The 18,998-nt window shown below is 46.1% G+C and overlaps 1 protein-coding gene across 1 annotated transcript in view; it reads left to right on the top strand.

The window, feature by feature from the left end:
- Positions 1-18,998, top strand: part of pi4kaa (phosphatidylinositol 4-kinase, catalytic, alpha a) — a 70,843-nt gene that overhangs the window by 17,889 nt on the left and 33,956 nt on the right. The window contains exons 2-23 of the mRNA XM_056290293.1: positions 3,124-3,240; positions 3,392-3,485; positions 3,643-3,731; positions 5,397-5,469; positions 7,271-7,533; positions 7,703-7,769; positions 8,465-8,613; positions 8,902-8,967; positions 9,064-9,160; positions 9,340-9,531; positions 9,625-9,725; positions 12,902-13,031; positions 13,138-13,267; positions 13,420-13,515; positions 13,911-14,094; positions 15,441-15,541; positions 15,716-15,884; positions 15,971-16,021; positions 17,513-17,621; positions 18,124-18,260; positions 18,342-18,475; positions 18,614-18,696. Coding sequence (XP_056146268.1) covers positions 3,124-3,240; positions 3,392-3,485; positions 3,643-3,731; positions 5,397-5,469; positions 7,271-7,533; positions 7,703-7,769; positions 8,465-8,613; positions 8,902-8,967; positions 9,064-9,160; positions 9,340-9,531; positions 9,625-9,725; positions 12,902-13,031; positions 13,138-13,267; positions 13,420-13,515; positions 13,911-14,094; positions 15,441-15,541; positions 15,716-15,884; positions 15,971-16,021; positions 17,513-17,621; positions 18,124-18,260; positions 18,342-18,475; positions 18,614-18,696 — 2,632 coding nt within the window. The remainder of the gene's footprint in view (positions 1-3,123; positions 3,241-3,391; positions 3,486-3,642; positions 3,732-5,396; positions 5,470-7,270; positions 7,534-7,702; positions 7,770-8,464; positions 8,614-8,901; positions 8,968-9,063; positions 9,161-9,339; positions 9,532-9,624; positions 9,726-12,901; positions 13,032-13,137; positions 13,268-13,419; positions 13,516-13,910; positions 14,095-15,440; positions 15,542-15,715; positions 15,885-15,970; positions 16,022-17,512; positions 17,622-18,123; positions 18,261-18,341; positions 18,476-18,613; positions 18,697-18,998) is intronic.

Genomic DNA, 18,998 nt, shown 5'->3' with positions numbered 1-18,998 from the left:
ATTTCAAAACAACACACTTTCTTCCACCGTTTTAATTTGTCCATTTCTGTTGTGGGCGCCTCCAAAAGCTGCTGTAACAAAACACATCGTGTCATCAGCAAACACAGCACATTTCAGTGTGTATGTTAGCCATAGGTAGCACGATGCTGACAACTCTATATACTATATACCAGTGGTTCTCCACCGTTTTGGGGTCCTGGACCCCCTGCGTATTTTTGATCTACCCTGAGGACCCCTCCACCTGATCTTGGGGGAGGGGGGTTGCAATTTGATAGAAACAGTAGAAACTGCATTTTAAATTGCATTATAGCATTTATTCACTCTTTGGGGCAAAAATAAGAGCTTGCAGTTGTAACTTAGATATAGTTAACAAAAGAGAATTCTTATGCAGTAACTTTCAGATATATGTAACAAAACAGAATATGTATTCAGTAACTTTCAGATACATGTAACAACACAGAATTCTTATGCAGTAACTTTCAGATATATGTAACAACACAGAATTCTTATGCAGTAACTTTCAGATATATGTAACAAAACAGAATTCTTATGCAGTAACTTTCAGATATATGTAACAAAACAGAATATGTATTCAGTAACTTTCAGATATATGTAACAACACAGAATTCTTATACAGTAACTTTCAGATATATGTAACAAAACAGAATTCTTATGCAGTAACTTTCAGATATATGTAACAACAGAATATGTATTCAGTAACTTTCAGATATATGTAACAACAGAATATGTATTCAGTAACTTTCAGATATATGTAACAAAACAGAATATGTATTCAGTAACTTTCAGATATATGTAACAAAACAGAATATGTATTCAGTAACTTTCAGATATATGTAACAAAACAGAATATGTATTCAGTAACTTTCAGATATATGTAACAACACAGAATATGTATTCAGTAACTTTCAGATATATGTAACAAAACAGAATATGTATTCAGTAACTTTCAGATATATGTAACAACACAGAATATGTATTCAGTAACTTTCAGATATATGTAACAAAACAGAATATGTATTCAGTAACTCTCAGATATATGTAACAAAACAGAATATGTATGCAGTAACTTTCAGATATATGTAACAAAACAGAATATGTATTCAGTAACTTTCCGATATATGTAACAACACAGAATATGTATTCAGTAACTTTCAGATATATGTAATAAAATAATCCTATTTCTATAAATGTCATAGGATCTTTTTTTTAAAAGATATTTTATTTTCACTGACCCCTTGCAATTACACCACGGACCACTAGGGGTCCGCGGACCCCCGGTTGAGAAACACTGCTATATACTATATAGTATATATAACCATGGCGAGCCCTCGTCACTCCCGCAGCCAGTGTGCATTCCGTTAGGGCAAGAGAGAGTCCCCTTTACCTCCTCCACCTTCCTTTCCTCCATCTTGGTGAGGAGTCTCAACTTTGGGTGTGGTCGAGAAGAGCTTGAATCCTGCTTGATGTTGGATCTGCAGCTTCGCTGGGTAACACTTACCGTATTCCGTATTTCCTGCCAGACGTTTTCTTAACTTCGTTAAATCCGTTCTTCCTGCGTTGAGTCTCCATGCTGCGGTCTGGGTGAGAGGAGAGTCTCTCATTTCCAAGGTGTACTGCCCTCTTCTCCTCGTCTTTTCCCCCGAAGTCTAAGAGTTTCGTGATGATGGGTCTGTAACCGGTTATTGTCTTGCCCGGTGCGGGATTCGATCCGGCGTGTACTGCACCACAAGGCGACGTCACTAACCGCTCGGCTAAAGAGTCAGCAGACCCGTTAACTAGGGGCTAACGTGTCTTATTAGTAGTTTACAGTCGTCACCCTCCCCGGAAGCGCGCCCTCGCGCTTTGTTCTTCCCGCGCTCCGAAGAGACTTCTGAGGATCTGCACACTTCCGGATCCCGCCGCTGCCACCAATGTAACCGGTTATTTTCTTGCCCGGTGCGGGATTCGATACGGGGTGTACTGCACCACAAGGCGGCGTCACTAACCGCTCGGCTAAAGGGTCAGACCCGTTAGCTAGGGGCTAACGTGTCTAATTAGTAGTTTACAGGTCTAATCTGCTTTGAGGGTCTTCCCTAGTGGTGGGCTGTCCCCAGGGCGATCAGGGATGCGAGGTTGCCGTCCGCTAGCAGTTGTAGGATGAGCTGTTCCAAGTGTGCAACCACGTGCTTGCCCCGGGGTTCCTCTGGGACGCTTAGGGCTTTCATTTTTGGTCTCCAGCTCTTGTTTGCGAGTTCGCCTGCTTTAATCTCCTTTTCAGTTCGGGTGCAGGCGACTCTCAAGTTCCCCTCCGTCTCGTCGCCCTGCTCGGCTGAAGCTGAGAATGGCATCCAGAGTTTGGTCGCTGAGCTTTGGCTCTCGGTTGTCTTTTCGTTGATGTGGCAGGTCAGTTGGTTTCAGGAGCCACGTCAGCGTGCGCTTCTCTGGGTCGTGAGATCTCAGCTGGCCTGTTGAATATCGTGATGTTGAGTTTGTCGACCTGTAAACTATGCCGCTTCAGGCGAATGAAGAGAATCCTATAGGGGAGGAGGTTTCTCACCTGGAGTTGAGGTCACACCGGTACAATAGTGGCGGCCTTTCAGGCACACCGGGGGCTCAGACACACGTCTGACTTCGGTGACTGCATCTGATATCTTCCCATGCTGGTTTAGTCTTACAACATGTGTACATGACCTAAAATACAGATTATGTGTTTATCGGAATAGTCTGGGAACATATGCGGTGTTTATAAAGGACAATCTTTCAGTTTTCCAAAGGAGTTGAATCAAGTGCAACTGGACTTGGGATATATCCGTGGTAAACATCGGGACACAAAGAGCCATGGACATCAATAGCTCTGACAACGACTCCTAGAGGATAAATGCTGAGTCTCATCACCAGCCAGTCAGACTAGCTTGGTCTAGTCAGAAAGGCACGAAGTGAGGAAGCCTCTTGGATGAGAGGCGAAACGTCTTCACGGATATATACCAAGTCCAGTTGCACTTGATTCAACTCCTTTGGATCACCATGACCTGGATGAATGAGAACATTCACAGACTATCTTTCAGTTTGGTTCCCTCTGTCAGCTGGGCTGTAGGCACTAATGCTCAGTTTCTGTCCTTGCAGGTCCAGAAGTTACAGTGCATGTGCCCTGTGGACTTCAGAGGGGGTTTTCAGCTCGACGAGAGGAGGAGAGATGCGGTCATCGCTCTTGGTATCTTTTTAGTCGAGTCTGGCCTGCAGGTAGTGACCTGTCCACCCACACTCGACCCTGACTGGTTTATCTGGCCCTCGCCATCTTAGGCATTGTGTAATAAGTTACGTGGTGGTTAACTATGATGTTTAGCGAACACTCACCTCACTGTTCATATGCAATGATGAATTTCTGTTGCAGCACAAAAACACTATTGTGCCCTACCTTCTTGGACTGCTTAAAGGGCTTACGCGAGTCCAGTGGACTGAAGAGAGCTCAGAACGCAAGGGCAGGGGTAAAGACATGATTATGATGCCGCCATGATTTAAAGCAGTACTAAATGACATGCTGTCGAAAACTTATGCCACGAGTGCCATGTAATTAGTCCATTATATTTAAATACGACACGTGACGCTGTTTCATAAGGCATGCTGCATTTCTGTGTCCCACAGAGAGCCTCCCTGTTGCAGAGAACTTCAGCTTTTGTCTCGTGACACTGCTCTGCGATGTCGCCCAGCACGACGAGACGTTACGAGGACAGGTTTGTGTTGCTGTTGGTTTTATTGTTTTTATTTTTTTTTCGAACGTTAAAAAAAATTGGGTAACACTTTAGTATGGGGAACGTAGTCACCATTAATTAGGTGCTTATTAGCATGCAAATTAGCAACACGTTGGCTCTTAATTGGTCATTATTACGTACTCATTAATGCCTTATTCTGCATGGCCTTATTATGCAACCAGTAAAGCCATTAACTATGAGTTTTCCCTCTATAACCTCAGAAGTATTGCTTATTAGTAGTACCATCTCAATATGCTTTGCTTAGTATGGCCTTTATAAGGTGGTAGTACCACAAGAAGAGTTATTCTCCCTTACTAACACTTAATGAATATGGTCTGTTCTTACATAACAACACACACAACTACAAGTGTTCATAGTGTTAAATTACTGTAAATTAGGTTTTTGTTGCTTAGAATATGTCCCCCATACTAAAGTGACATCTTGATCATTACTAATTCACTAGTAATTAAGTGTTTTTATGTTCCCCATACTAAAGTGTTACCAAAAATTCAAATGTATAATAAAAGAAAACAAAAGAGAGAAAAAATCAAAACGAGCAAGCAATGTCATCGTCCAACATTTGTTTGAAATCTCGGCAGTTGGAAAAGGAGGAGGCAGAAGTTAAAAAAGAAACCGTTCTAGACCTACCCCCTCTTTCTGGTTTAGGATTTGAGCAGTGAACTGTGTGATTTAAATGAAAAGTCAGTCATCTCCCACCAGTGACCATGTCGTCTATCTAGTAAACCACACAACGGTCCTTCATCCAACACGACAAGAACACAGCAAGTGCAGAGCAACACCAAAACAACTCAAGAACAACTCGCACGACATGTCCCAGCACCATCCCATATCTGCCCACCGTATTATTTTAAAGAGTCTTTTAAATGTGATTATTGATTCACATGTTTTCATTTCATCACTGCAGCTGTTCCATATCTTGACTGCTTTGGTTGTGACTCAGTGATATGTTGCATTTGTCCTTACTGGGTTGTGTTTAAACGTACATATTCCTCTCAGGTCACAGTTACTTTCCCTCAGCTGGACCAGCCCCTGTGCTTCATGATTTAACACTTTGGACATGACTTGAGCAGTTTCAAACTCCACCAGATCTTTGAATTTTAGTGTTTTTAGTTCGATAAAGAGTTGGTTTGTTGGTTCTCTGCAGTTGGCCCTCTTCACTATCCTTGTGGCTCTTTTTGGAACAATGAAGATTGAATCGGTGTCGGTTTTATATGTGTCCCCCCACACCTCCACACCGTAGGTGGTGTATGGAAGCGCAAGGTGTAAAGTGAAGCTGGATTTAGAAGATCTTCCACTTTGAATAGTATTGCGATTGGTTTGGATACTTTGGCCTTGGTGTAATTTATATGTGGTTTCCAACATGACTTATGGTCCACTGTTACCCAAAGAAATTTAATTTCAGTCACTCTTTCTAGTTCTGCATTGCTAACCATGAGTTTCTTGACTGAGTTAATTTTACGGTTACCAAAGGTCGTACATTTTGTTTTACTTGAATTCAATGTTTGTTTGTTAGCATCAAACCACGTCTTTAGCTTCGTTTGCCTGCGCACGACGGACAAACTGCAGAGATGCGCTGCTGATGTGCTCTCAGAGGCTGCAAATATTCATAATGGGACGCTCTTTCAGATACTGGAGGCGCTCATGGACATCATGCAGGTGCTTCACGACGTGTGCAGGAGTCCAGAGGATCGTGATGAAGGTACCAATGTTGCATGGCTTATGAATCTTCCGGTTTGGCAAGATGGCGGCCTCACCCAGTACCATCCATGCAGTGTCTCTGTCCACGTGTGCGTCTAACTTTTCCACTACATGGTACCGGCTCGGCTCGGCTAGACTCGGCTCGACTCGGCTCGCCCTTTTTTCGTTTTCCATTACTGGTACCACCTTTGTCGAGGTTCCAAAACAAAACTGGAGCGGGTGCCAAAATCAATGCCGACCTCTGATTGGTCAGAGAAACGCGTCACTGCGTCATCAGTGCGCGCATGGGATGTTTTTAAATACCGAAGCGGTCGAAGCGGAGTTTTCTTAAAAGTACATTTTGAAATCCAATGAAAAAAAAAATGGAGAGAGGTCTGTTGGTGGTGGGAAGCGACACAGAGGCGAGTCGAGACTTGAGCCGGTACCGTGTAGCGGGAAAGAGGCGTACGTTTGTCTTGGTTTGATGTCCGGGGGAGCTTGGTCTGCTGTGTCCTGTGGGCCCAGGGACCGCGGCCCTGCCTGGAGCTGTGCCCGAAGAGGAAACACTGAGGGTGGTCTGACAGGAGGCGGAAGCAGGGCAGGCTAAGCTAACTGCTAGCCCATGCAGACCGGCAGCTCCCACAGTCATCCTGGCTGGTGTTCACTCTCCTGGATATGTGTGTTAGTTTAGATATGTGTGTTAGTGTGGATATGTGTGTTAGTGTGGATATGTGTGTTAGTGTGGATATGTGTGTTAGTTTAGATATGTGTGTTAGTGTGGATATGTGTGTTAGTGTGGATATGTGTGTTAGTTTAGATATGTGTGTTAGTGTGGATATGTGCGTTAGTTTAGTTATGTGTGTTAGTTTGGATATGTGTGTTAGTTTAGATATGTGTGTTAGTTTGGATATGTGTGTTAGTTTAGTTATGTGTGTTAGTGTGGATATGTGTGTTAGTTTAGATATGTGTGTTAGTGTGGATATGTGTATTAGTGTGGATATGTGTGTTAGTGTGGATATGTGTGTTAGTTTAGTTATGTGTATTAGTTTGGATATGTGTGTTAGTTTAGATATGTGTGTTAGTTTGGATATGTGTGTTAGTTTGGATATGTGTGTTAGTGTGGATATGTGTGTTAGTGTGGATATGTGTGTAAGTGTGGATATGTGTGTTAGTTTAGATGTGTGTTAGTGTGGATATGTGTGTTAGTTTGGATATGTGTGTTAGTTTAGATATGTGTGTTAGTTTGGATATGTGTGTTAGTTTAGATATGTGTGTTAGTTTGGATATGTGTGTTAGTTTAGATATGTGTGTTAGTTTAGATATGTGTGTTAGTTTGGATATGTGTGTTAGTTTAGATATGTGTGTTAGTGTGGATATGTGTGTTAGTGTGGATATGTGTGTTAGTTTAGATATGTGTGTTAGTTTAGATATGTGTGTTAGTTTGGATATATGTGTTAGTTTGGATATGTGTGTTAGTGTGGATATGTGTGTTAGTGTGGATATGTGTGTTAGTTTAGATATGTGTGTTAGTGTGGATATGTGTGTTAGTGTGGATATGTGTGTTAGTGTGGATATGTGTGTTAGTGTGGATATGTGTGTTAGTGTGGATATATGATGTGTTCTTGTAGTTGTTGTAGTTCTTGGATGTGTGTTTTGTCTTTGTGTTGCACTGCTGTGGGCTGGGGGAACCGTGTGTCGTTTCATTTCATGTGCACAAGTGCATGAAATGAAACGACACATAAAGTGTTTGTGATTCTGATCCTTTGTTAATGTTAAGTTTTAATGAATGCCATAATTGTCCTTTCTTATCCCTTCCTTCCCAGAGTACCTGTGTAGGTACACAGTACCCTGCCTGCTTGGCGTTATCCGGGCGTTTGGGCGCTATAGTAACACCGCCGAGCCGCTGCTGTCCAAGCTGTTCCCTCGGCCAGTCCCTCCTCTGCTGATAACAGGCGAGGATGGAGACTCGGCACACCGGGGGTCTTTCAACGACTTCCGCTCCATCATGCCAAGCTCTTTGCTCACAGTCTGTCAGGGAGACACTGCTCGACGTAAAGGCTCTCCCGTGCCCAGTATATCGCAACAGGTATTCAAGTTTAATAACACAACTAAAGAGAATTGCAGTGGGTGTCTCTTTTAGTCTTGATTTGACCACACAAGTGTTCTTAAACCGTGTTCTTGGTAACAGCTTTAGTCTGCGGGAGTTGCTGCTGGGAAAGGCAGGGTAACACGTGTATTATTTCCTGTTATCCTAGACAAGTCCGGAGAGAGTGGGTCCAACATCCAGTTCACCCGCTGACCCCCCCACGCAATACTTTGAAGGTAAGACAAGCCAAACCAACCAAACTGGGAGTCTAAGCAGAGACGTTGTTGTCCATCTCTTACTGTGTCTACCTGGTCTTTACTGTGGACACGTGAAGCCCTCTGAGTCTGTTACTGGTTTACAGCTCTTCAAGTAAACTTGACTAATCGTGCCACTCAAACTCCATGGCTTTTCACAAAACTTAAACCTATCAGCGTGGCGGTCTATTCCGTTACCTACCAACACGAGGATCGCCGGTTCAAATCCCCGTGTTACCTCCGGCCTGGTCGGGCGTCCCTACAGACACAATTGGCTGTGTGTGTGGGTGGGAAGCCGGATGTGGGTATGTGTCCTGGTCGCTGCACTAGCGCCTCCTCTGGTTGATCAGGGCGCCTGTTCGGGTGGGGGGGGGGGTAGCGTGATGCTCCCACGCGCTACGTTCCCCTGGTGAAACTCCTCACTGTCAGGTGAAAAGAAGCAGCGGGCGACTCCACATGTATGGGAGGAGGCATGTGGTAGTCTGCAGCCCTCCCCGGATCAGCAGAGGGGGTGGAGCAGCGACCGGGGTGGCTAGGAAGAGTGGTGTACTTGGCCGGATACAATTGGGGAGAAAAAGGCGGGGGGAACCCCCCCCCCCCAAAAAAAAACCCTTAAATCTATCAGCGACTGGCTACCGTACGTACGAGCTAATCTCGTAACTTTGCTCCCGGTCCAGGATCATACCTTCCTGATGGCAGCACGGTGGATCCGGACTACTACTTCTCCACAATCAGCTCCAGTTTCTCGGTGTCGCCTCTCTTCAGCGGAAACAGCACCGCAGAGTTCGACATCCCTCTGGATATGCTCAGGCAGCTGCTTCACATGGTCAGCAATCTCAACCCCACACCAAATCACAAATCAGAAATACCACTGCTAGACTGGCCCAGTCCTAAAATACAGGTTGCATTCTGGGACACAGCTTGCTTTCATGGCCTTGGTATGCAGGGGACATTTGAAATGGGGATGTCTTTGCATGGTGGGATAGATGCAAGAAAAGAGTGAACGTCAAGTGACGAGGTTGCTGCTATCTGCTTTATGCAGCTTGTCTACTAGCTGTTTTGTGTCCACGTGTCCACTGCCTACTGTCCAGATGTCTGTGTTTGCCTTGAACAGGTCGAGCAGTTTGTCTCAGAATCATTTCTGAAAACGCTGGACGACACCCTGGCTGAACTTATAGAGGTACACTTGTTCGTTTTTCCCCCCGACATGAATGTGTCCGAAGGACATTTTTAAGAGAGTTGGAATTTGGTGTCAATTTTTTATTTTTATTTTTAGTTGAACCCCGGCGGTCACCTCTACTACAAGACCTTCAGTGACCCTCTGTACGTAGCCATCTTCAAAATGCTGAGAGACAGCTTGTACAACTTTAAAGGTGAAGAAAGCTCCGTTGCTTTTATGTTTTCTCCGTATTTTTGATGTCAGGAATGTTGGTTTTGACCGGCGATCCAAACCTCGCCTCAGAACATGGAAGCTTCGGAACAACGTCATAGTCACTGATTGCTGTATGATATTTACTGAATCTGTGCAAAATGTTATCTTTATGTCGATTAGACCTACCGACAGGCTACGTGAAGGAGGTTCATGACTTTGTCCTGGAGCAGTTTAGCTGCAGCCAGTCAGAGCTGCAGCGGATTCTGCACGACGTGGAGTACCTGCAGAGTGAACCGAGCCCGCTCAAACTGCGCTGCCAGGCCAACGCCGCCTGTGTCGACCTCATGGTGTGGGCAGTCACTGAAGAGCAGGGTAAGACTTCAGTTGAGATGACTCCACGTGTCTTAGACTTCGTTATTTAGCCAAACGCCATGTCTGCTTGTCTCGACGGTTTTTGTTTACCAGGAGCAGAGAACCTGTGCACCAAGCTGTCGGAGAAACTGCAGTCCAAGACATCCAGTAAAGTCATCATCGCTCACATGCCCCTTCTCATCTGCTGTCTGCAGGTAACAGCTCGTGGCCTCTTTCCTGTCACCCTCTCCCTGTTTTCCCCCCTGTTTCAGTTCATATTCCTGATCCTTGTTTCCCCCCTTTTTCCCTCTTTTTCTCCCCAATTGTACTTGGCCAATTACCCCACTCTTCTGAGCCGTCCCGGTCGCTGCTCCACCCCCTCTGCTGATCCGGGGAGGGCTGCAGACTACCACATGCCTCCTCCCATACATGTGGAGTCGCCAGCCGCTTCTTTTCACCTGACAGTGAAGAGTTTCACCAGGGGGACGGATCACACTATTCCCCCCAGTCCCCCCCCCCTGAGCTGGTGCCCTGACCGACCAGAGGAGGCGCCAGTGCAGCGACCGGGACACGTACCCACATCCGGCTTCCCACCCGCAAACACGGCCAATTGTGTCTGTAGGGACGCCCGACCAAGCCGGAGGTAACGCGGGGATTCGAACCAGCGATCCCCATGTTAACTTGTCATATCCCTCTATATACCCTCCTGCCTGGTTCCTTCTTAAAAAAAGTAATCAAATATGTCTGATATTCTGTTTTTAAACCGGCACCAGTTCATTTTGGTGGCATGGCATGATGGCTACGGTACGATGGCTACGGGAGAAGGACACAATCGGCATTCAGACCTTAGAAGCCTTGCTTCACTACGCATTTTGTCTGCTACTGTGCACAAAACCTCCAAGGAAGGGATGCAGCGACTGGGAAATTCTGGGCCGATACCGATGATTACAATAACACCGATCTGACCGATTACCGACCCCGTCAGCTTTTTATTTATTTATTTATTTATTTATTTATTTATTGTTGTTTGTTTCTTTATTTTGGCTATCATTTATCCCCCCCCCCCTTTGTGCCAAGGAAACAAAGACATCCTCATGAGAACAAATAACTGACTCTTTTAAAGTCTTTCCGCCCTTCACCACACTGTCTTTGGATGAGCACAAATCAGCCGTACAAACGCATGAAACAGCCTTTACTAGAACCTTCTGTCACACGACAAGAACAACCCGTTCAGAGCACATTCGGTCCAGCCGCCTGCTCAACAGAACCTTTCAGTACTTACACAGCCCGACAAAAGCGGGTTTTGTGGAACATAAAGTAAATGTAATTAAATGGAAATGTAAGTGTAAACTACTAATAAGACACGTTAGCCCCTAGCTAACGGGTCTGACCCTTTAGCCGAGCAGTTAGTGATGTCGCCTTGTGGTGCAGTACACCTCGTATCGAATCCCGCACCGGGCAAGAAAATAACCGGTTACATTGGTGGCAGCGGCGGGATCCGGAAGTGTGCAGATCCTCAGAAGTCTCTTCGGAGCGCGGGAATAACAAAGCGCGAGGGCGCGCTTCCGGGGAGGGTGACGACTGTAAACTACTAATAAGACACGTTTCGGGAATTCTATGCTGCTGTTGTAGTATCCTGTATAGGCTAGTGGAAAACTGTCAATATGAGAGTTAAGAAACATATACATTATTCATTTAAATGAACAGCACCTAATGTAAGATATCAGATAGAAGCATATTATGCATATGTGACTCGTGGCTGGGGGGGCCAGTGGGGGGGCCAGGGATAGTATCAGGGTGGCCGTGCCCACCCTTGGCCACCCCTTGGGGGCGCCACTGCCCGTGTTACCTCCGGATACCTGCAGACAGAATAGGCTGGGGGCATTAATGTCGCGCTGCGGAACTTCTGGGTGTGTGTTTGCATAAGAACTTCCGGTACAACCGGCTGCTTACGTCCTACTGAATCATTAGTTAGCTGCTAACTTATCCGTCTGAAATCGTAATTTTGTCTGAAAAATCAATGAATCAGACGGCAAAAAGGGGAAAGAGCGAGGAAAGAGCTAAGTGGCTAGTGAAGATTCGGAAGGATGCATTTACCGTCACCGAGTGCCAGCTACAGGGGTGTTAAGGAGGCTCAAGAAAGGAGCTGTCCCCACACTTTGCGTGGAATGAGTACTCCGAACCTGCACCCAGGCTAGGCGTGTGGGAGCGCCGGGAGCGTCCTGCTGTCGCCCCTCTGCCAGCTCTGGACTCCTCTGGTAATGAGATGGATGTCAGCAGCTGCCTGCAGGAGCAGTACTACTGCGTGGCTCCTAATCCTGCCGCTTTGGATGATGCCCTGGCCCAAGCAAATAGAAGCGCTCCAGAAACAACTAGAGACCGTCCAGCTACAGTCCAAATTCAGTTGAGGCAATTTGCAGGTTCCGATGAGGACATTCGGTTTTACACCAGGTTTACTGATTTTGTGGTTTTGAATGTAGATGTAAGTTAGCAACATTAGCTGACTAACAAAAACAAAGTAGCAAGGCAATGTTAGTTGCAAGGCAGCCAGTTAAAGTTAGCTAGCTAGCTAGCTAGCGCTAGCATAGTTCTAATGATGCCGTTACTCACCCTCGTAGTTGTTGATGTAGCTCGAGATATACATCTTAAACCCCTTTTCCTTTCTGTTCATCTGAGCTATCGAGGAAGCACCCACGATGTGATGTATATCGTTGACCGTGATTTTAGGGAGGTCCTGCAAACAGCGAGTGTAAAACAAAGCCATCTCTTCTCTCAACAAACCAGACCGGAAGTTCTTGTGCAAGTACTCGTACGTCGGAAGTCGAACGACGCCATCTTGCGCACCCAGGCTATTGGCCATGTCTGCGGGTGGGAAGCCGGGTATGTGTCCTGGTCGCTGCACTAGCGCCTCCTCTGGTTAGTCGGGGTGCTTGTTCGGGGGGGAGGGGGAACTGGGGGGACTAGCGTGATCCTCCCACACGCTACGTCCCCCTGGTGAAACTCCTCACTGTCAGGTGAAAAGAAGCAGCTGGTGACTCCACATGTATGGGAGGAGGCAGGTGGTAGTCTGCAGCCCTCCCCGGATCAGCAGAGGGGCTGGAGCAGAGACCGGTCAAGTACAATTGGGGAGAAAAAGGGGCAAAAATTTTAAAAAAAGAAGATGTGTATGATTGCTTGTGTGCATTTGTGTTTGGTTATTTGTTGGTTTATTTGTTTACGCCGGTGTAGATGTGAATGTGTACTGTGTGAACAGGTGAATGTGAGGCATTAAATGTAAAGGTCTTTGAGTGCTCTGCTGAGTAGAAAAGTGCTATAAAAATGCAGCCCATTTATCTTTTACCATTTATATATATATATATATATATGTATGCATGTGTGTGTGTGTTTTCAGGGCCTTGGTCGTCTCTGTGAGCGGTTTCCGGTGGTGGCCCACTCCGTCACCATGTCATTAAGGGACTTCTTGGTTGTGCCCTCTCCTGTTTTGGTTAAGCTCTACAAATACCACAGTCAGTGCACAACAGGTAACACATAAAGAGAAACAAGTACCAGCCGTATCTAGGTTAGTACCTCCAATAACAACTACCCAGTGCAGGTAGTACTTCCTGAAGCTCCACGTTTATTTCTCAGGGGGTGGTGACATAAAGATCCATGTCACCAATGAAAATTACCAGTCAACCCTCAGCACTCATTCCAACAAGAGGAGTCAGCCTTCCATGTACGAGCAGCTCCGAGACATCTCCATAGATAACATCTGCAGGTGAGAATAACAACACACACACACATACACACAAACAAATACATATATATGCATATATGCATACACGCGAATTTTGTACACACCTTGCCTGGAAAAAGCTATTTTTGTTTTAAAACACAGCTTTCACTCAGCGATCCCTCTTTGTGTCCCAGGTGTCTGAAGGCAGGGTTAACTATGGATGGGGTCATAGTTGAAGCGTTCCTTGCTAGTCTATCGAATCGCCTCTACATCTACCAGGAAAACGATAAGTAAGTCCAGTATCCCTTAGGGCAGACAATGAGGGTAGGAGGGTGAAGTGGATGTGAGAAGGGTGGGTGGGGTCCTGCGTGATGCTGAGCTGAAGACCAGCAGAATTTCCTGAACACTTATTGGGTGTGAAAAAGCAACTCTATTATTTTTGTCTAGCACAAAACCAGTGGGGTCAGAAAGGTTCCAGTGTGCAGAGTAAGAACATGTAAAGGCCAAAGTCCTGTGTTATTCCATGACAGAGATACTAGGTGGCAGGTGAAATGTGGGACCGTTATAAATGTGCAGTGGAAGCGGTTACAGACATGGGACCGAGCGCCGTGGAAAGGTCTGAGAGTTTTATCGTATTACATCAGCAGATGCAAGCTTACCGAGAGGTTTTCCATCTGTTCCCCAGGGATGCCCACCTGATCCCAGATCACACCATCAGGGCTCTGGGTCATATTGCCGTGGCCCTCAGGGATACGCCCAGAGTCATGGAGCCGATCCTGCAGATCCTTCAGCAGAAGTTCTGCCAGCCTCCCTCCCAGCTGGATGTTCTCATTGTAGACCAGCTTGGCTGCATGGTCATTACAGGCAATGTCAGTATCCAGAGATGTTTCTAACTTTGTAGGGCTTCAAGCCCGAAGGGTTTAAGCCCTGTTGTTTTTTGCTGGCTTATTAGGGTTCAACCCAAAGCTCTTAAACCCTTTTTTTGTGCTGCTTTATTATTATTTTTATCATCATCATTATTGTTATTATCATTATTGCTTATTTTTCTTCATCAGAAATGTTTGCGCAAATTCCTGTGAGGTGGTAAATGCTAGAGACATGAGATTTTGCCCATTGATTGGAAGTTGTGTGAAAGTGCTGCCCAAGAAATATGACCCCAGTTGCCCTGATGGGGGCGGTATCATTAAAGGTCAAAATTTTGAATTTGAAAAGTGTTAATTCCTAGGCCGTAACTCTGGTTTACACGAAATTTTGTAAAGACATACAAATTTGCCTCAAGAACCACTAAATCCACCTGACTAGATTTTCCGCCATTTCGAAGAAAGAAAAAAAACAGATTTGTGACACGCCCACTTAAACGGTGGGTCCGATTGCTACCACATTTTCTGTGGATCATAACAGGGCCAAGCTTATCAATAGTTGTATGAAGCTTGTTGATACCTCATTTAATTTTCAAGATATTGACCAGTGAACCTGCGACCCTGGGAGCAGGATACAGGTTTTGGATAATGGATGGATGAATGGATGAATGGATGGATGGATGGATGGATGGATGGATGGATGGATGGATGAATGAATGGATGGATGGATGGATGGATGGATGGATGGATGGATGGATGGATGGATGGGCTGGATGGATGGATGGATGGATGGATGGATGGATGGATGGATGGATGGATGACCAATGAACTTCAAAAGGGTGTGGCTCAGCACATAAATAGAAAAAAGTCAAAAACCGTTGTGCCAATCATCACCAAACTTGTTGAGGATCTGTCCCCATATGTACCTGAAAGATGCCTGGACAGTTTCATTATAATCTACCACTAGGGGGTGCTACAAATGCATAAAAAAGGGAGTAGCGTAACACAAATCAGACTATGAATCAGAAAGTGTTTGTCTGATCACCACGAAACTCGCAAGATATGTTTCATAACAATCTTGAACCGTGTGTAAAACTTTTTAAATAGCTCAATAGGGGGCGCCACCAGTTCCAGACGTGCATGGGCCTGGCGCAAATTTGGCCATAAATCAGTGATAGTTTGTCCAAACATCACCAAACTTGGTGGATATTTTTAATTAAGCTGTTGAAGCTTTCCACTTCTAACAGTCTGTGTTGGCCTGAACCCCCAGAATCACCGCTTGTGGCTTTTTTCTTTACTGTTTATTCTTACTACATTTGAGCTTACTCAATAATTATTTTCCTCTTCCCCTTCAGCAATATATCTACCAAGAAGTTTGGAATCTGTTTCAGCAGATCAGCGTCAAGGCCAGCTCCATGGTCTACTCTATCAATGATTACAGGGATCATGGATACAGGTGAGTGCCACTGCACCCTGATAACTTTGAATTACAGTCAAAAGGGAGTGGTGAGTGCATAAGAGACTGACATAAATCACCGAATGATATCGAATACTTGATGTATTAACATCATAACAGTTTCTTTTCTGGAAATGTTGCAAATATGTCTTCTATTTTGTTCTGTTTGTACAGACACTGTTCCTTGGCGGTGATAAATGCATTGGCCAATATTGCTGCAAACCTGCAGGCTGAGCACATGGTTGATGAGCTGCTGGTCAACCTGCTTGAGCTCTTTGTCCAGCTGGGTTTGGAGGGCAAAAGGGCCAGTGAGCGAGCGTCAGACAAGGGCCCGGCGCTGAAGGTATCGTGCACACAAACATGCACACATAGTACGCACATAAATACATCAGTGGGTAATCATCAGCTGCACTTGGTTTTTGTCTGTAGGCATCAAGCAGTGCTGGAAACCTAGGTGTGTTAATCCCTGTTATTGCTGTGGTGAGTGTTGGACACTTCTTATTACCTGTCGTATTAGGCTCCGTAGATCATTTGATCATTACACTGATTCATTGTAGTATAATTCCTATATGGTCCCCTTTTAAGGTGGTCATCAGGAGGTTGTAGACTTGCTGAACAAAATAACATGTTAAGTACAATGTTCACAATGTCGTGTCCATACAGAACAGAAAGCCTGATTTTTTTTTTGTGTGGTTTTATTGTTTGCACATGATAAAGACATTACATTCATCATAATGGTGGTGTAGCCAACAAAGTTTTTTGTTGGCTTCATCAGAACACGACCTCCGGGTTGGGGATGAGTTGTTGCCTCAAGTGAAGGAGTTCAAGCATCTCGGGGTCTTGTTCACGAGTGAGGGTAGGATGGAGCAGGAGATTGACGGGTGGATTGGTGCAGCATCAGCAGCCATGTGGACGTTGTACCGGACCGTTGTGGTGAGGAGGGAGCTGAGCCGGGAGGCAAAGCTCTCAGTTTACCAGTCAGTCTTCGTTCCAACCCTCACCTATGGTCATGAGCTTTGGGTAGTGACTGAAAGGGTGAGATCGCGGATACAAACGGCTGAAATGAGTTTCCTCCGTAGGGTGTCTGGGCTCAGCCTTAGAGATAGGGTGAGGAGCCCGGACATCCGGAGGGAGCTCGGAGTAGAGCCGCTGTTCCTTTGCATCAGATGGAGCCAGTTGAGGTGGTTCAGGTATCTGATCAGGATGCCTCCTGGGCTCCTTCCTTTGGAGGTTTACTGGGCACGTCCAACTGGGAGGAGACCCCGGGGTAGACCCCGAACTCGCTGGAGGGACTACATGTCCAATCTGGCCTGGGAACGCCTTGGGATCCCCCAGGAGGAGCTGGAGGGCGTTGCTGGGGAGAGAGATGTCTGGAGTGCCCTACTTAGCTTGCTGCCACTGCGGCCTGACCCTGGAGAAGTGGCTGAAGATGAATGAATGAATGAGTGAATGAATGAATAATGATGATCATAATAATAATAATGATAATAACAATAATAATAATAAATTGAGTGATTGCCCTTAGGCAATAAGGTCTCAGCCCTTCAGGCTTGAACCCCTGATAAGCAGTGATAGAATATAGAAGGAGGTGATATGTGTTTTAAGTAGAATCGAAGGTAGTGATGGGAGGAGGTGAAGTGTTTTTCAAAGAGATGTTATTTTATTCAGGCTACTAAAGAACATGGGGATGGGGTCCTAACCAACGTGGTGAAGCCATGACGTTGCACTAGTGGTAGCCCAGGAGGCGTCACACAAGAGCAGTGTGTCTGGGCTAAGTAGCCACTGTTCCATCTGGATCGTTTTGTACAGCAATGCTTTAATGGTCAAGCTTCAGCGCCTGAAGTGTGTCATCACGCATCGGGCATCGTGCTGTCCAGATCCAGTAGATCAGGATAGCGCATTATAGACAGCGGATGGTCGTATGTCGTCTAACCTCAGAGACCCTGTTTTTCTGCTCTGCTCTTTTGGTAGCTGACTAAGAGATTACCACCCATCAAGGAAGCAAAACCACGTCTGCAGAAGCTGTTCAGAGACTTCTGGCTCTACTCCGTGGTCATGGGGTTTGCTGTGGAGGGATCAGGTGAAAGCCTTTGTTTGGCTGTTTCCTCACTTGATATATCTTGACTGCGTGACTGGTTAATCATTTGAAAAAAAATGTCGGGTGGCGTGGGGGTCTAGTCCGTTGCCTACCAACATGGGCTCTCGCCGGTTCGAATCCCCGTGCTACCTCCGGCTTGGTCGGGAGTCCCTACAGTCACAACTGGCCGTGTGTGCAGGTGGGAAGCCAGATGTGGGTATGTGTCCTGGTCGCTGCACTAGCGCCTCCTCTGGTCAAACTCCTCACTGTCAGGTGAAAAGAAGCGGCTGGTGACTCCACATGTATGGGAGGAGGCATGTGGTAGTCTGCAGCCCTCCCCGGGTCAGCAGAGGGGGTGCAGCAGAGACCGGGACGGCTCGGGAGAGTGGGGGTAATTTGGAAAGTTCAACTGGGGGGAATCAAAAAAAAAATTGTTTTTTCATTTAGAATTTGGAAAACTCTAACTAGGTTGTTCATGTGTGTGTGTGTTCATCTTACCGTTCAGGTCTGTGGCCAGAAGAGTGGTATGAAGGCGTGTGTGAGATTGCCACTAAATCCCCGCTGCTGACCTTCCCCAGTGGGGAGCCTCTGCGCTCAGAGCTGCAGTACAACTCGGCCTTGAAGAACGACACTGTCACCCCTGTATGGAGAAGCACGCAAGCAACTATGCCCCAGTGCTTTCCACACTCCAGCACTTGTTAACGGTTTGTTGTTCTGTTCCAGGCTGAGCTCAATGACCTGCGCAGCACCATCATCAACTTGTTAGACCCTCCTCCCGAGGTGTCTGCGCTCATCAACAAACTGGACTTTGCCATGTCCACTTATTTGCTCTCAGTTTACAGGCTGGAATACATGCGGTAGGAAAGGAAATTTAATGAATACTTCTTAGTAATGGCTGAAAGTGCTTATCTATGGTGGATAATGGAAAACACACATGCTGATATACTGACAGCCTTCAAACCTTTTGTGCCCTGTCATACTTTCCTATTCCCCAGGATGCTGCGCTCGCTTGACTCTGATCGTTTCCAGGTCATGTTCAGATACTTTGAGGACAGAGCCATACAGAAGGACAAATCAGGTAGGCAGTAGTCAAAAAGGTTTGCTGTCAAGAAATGTACTGTGGGGCGTCCGGGTGGCGTGGCGCTCTATTCCGTTGCCTACTAACACGGGGATCGCTGGTTCGAATCCTCGTATTACTTCCAGCTTGGTCGGGCATCCCTGCAGACACAGTTGGCCGTGTCTGCGGGTGGGAAGTCAGATGAGGTATGTGTCCTGCTCGCCGCACTAGCGCCTCCTCTGGTCAGTTGGGGCACCTGTTCAGGGGGGAGGGGGAACTGGGCGGAATAGCGTGATCCTCCCACGCGCTACGTCCCCCTGGTG

This window comes from Lampris incognitus, chromosome 12 (assembly GCF_029633865.1).
Source record: "Lampris incognitus isolate fLamInc1 chromosome 12, fLamInc1.hap2, whole genome shotgun sequence".
Classification (NCBI taxonomy): domain Eukaryota; kingdom Metazoa; phylum Chordata; class Actinopteri; order Lampriformes; family Lampridae; genus Lampris; species Lampris incognitus.
This window is presented reverse-complemented; position numbering and strand designations above follow the sequence as displayed.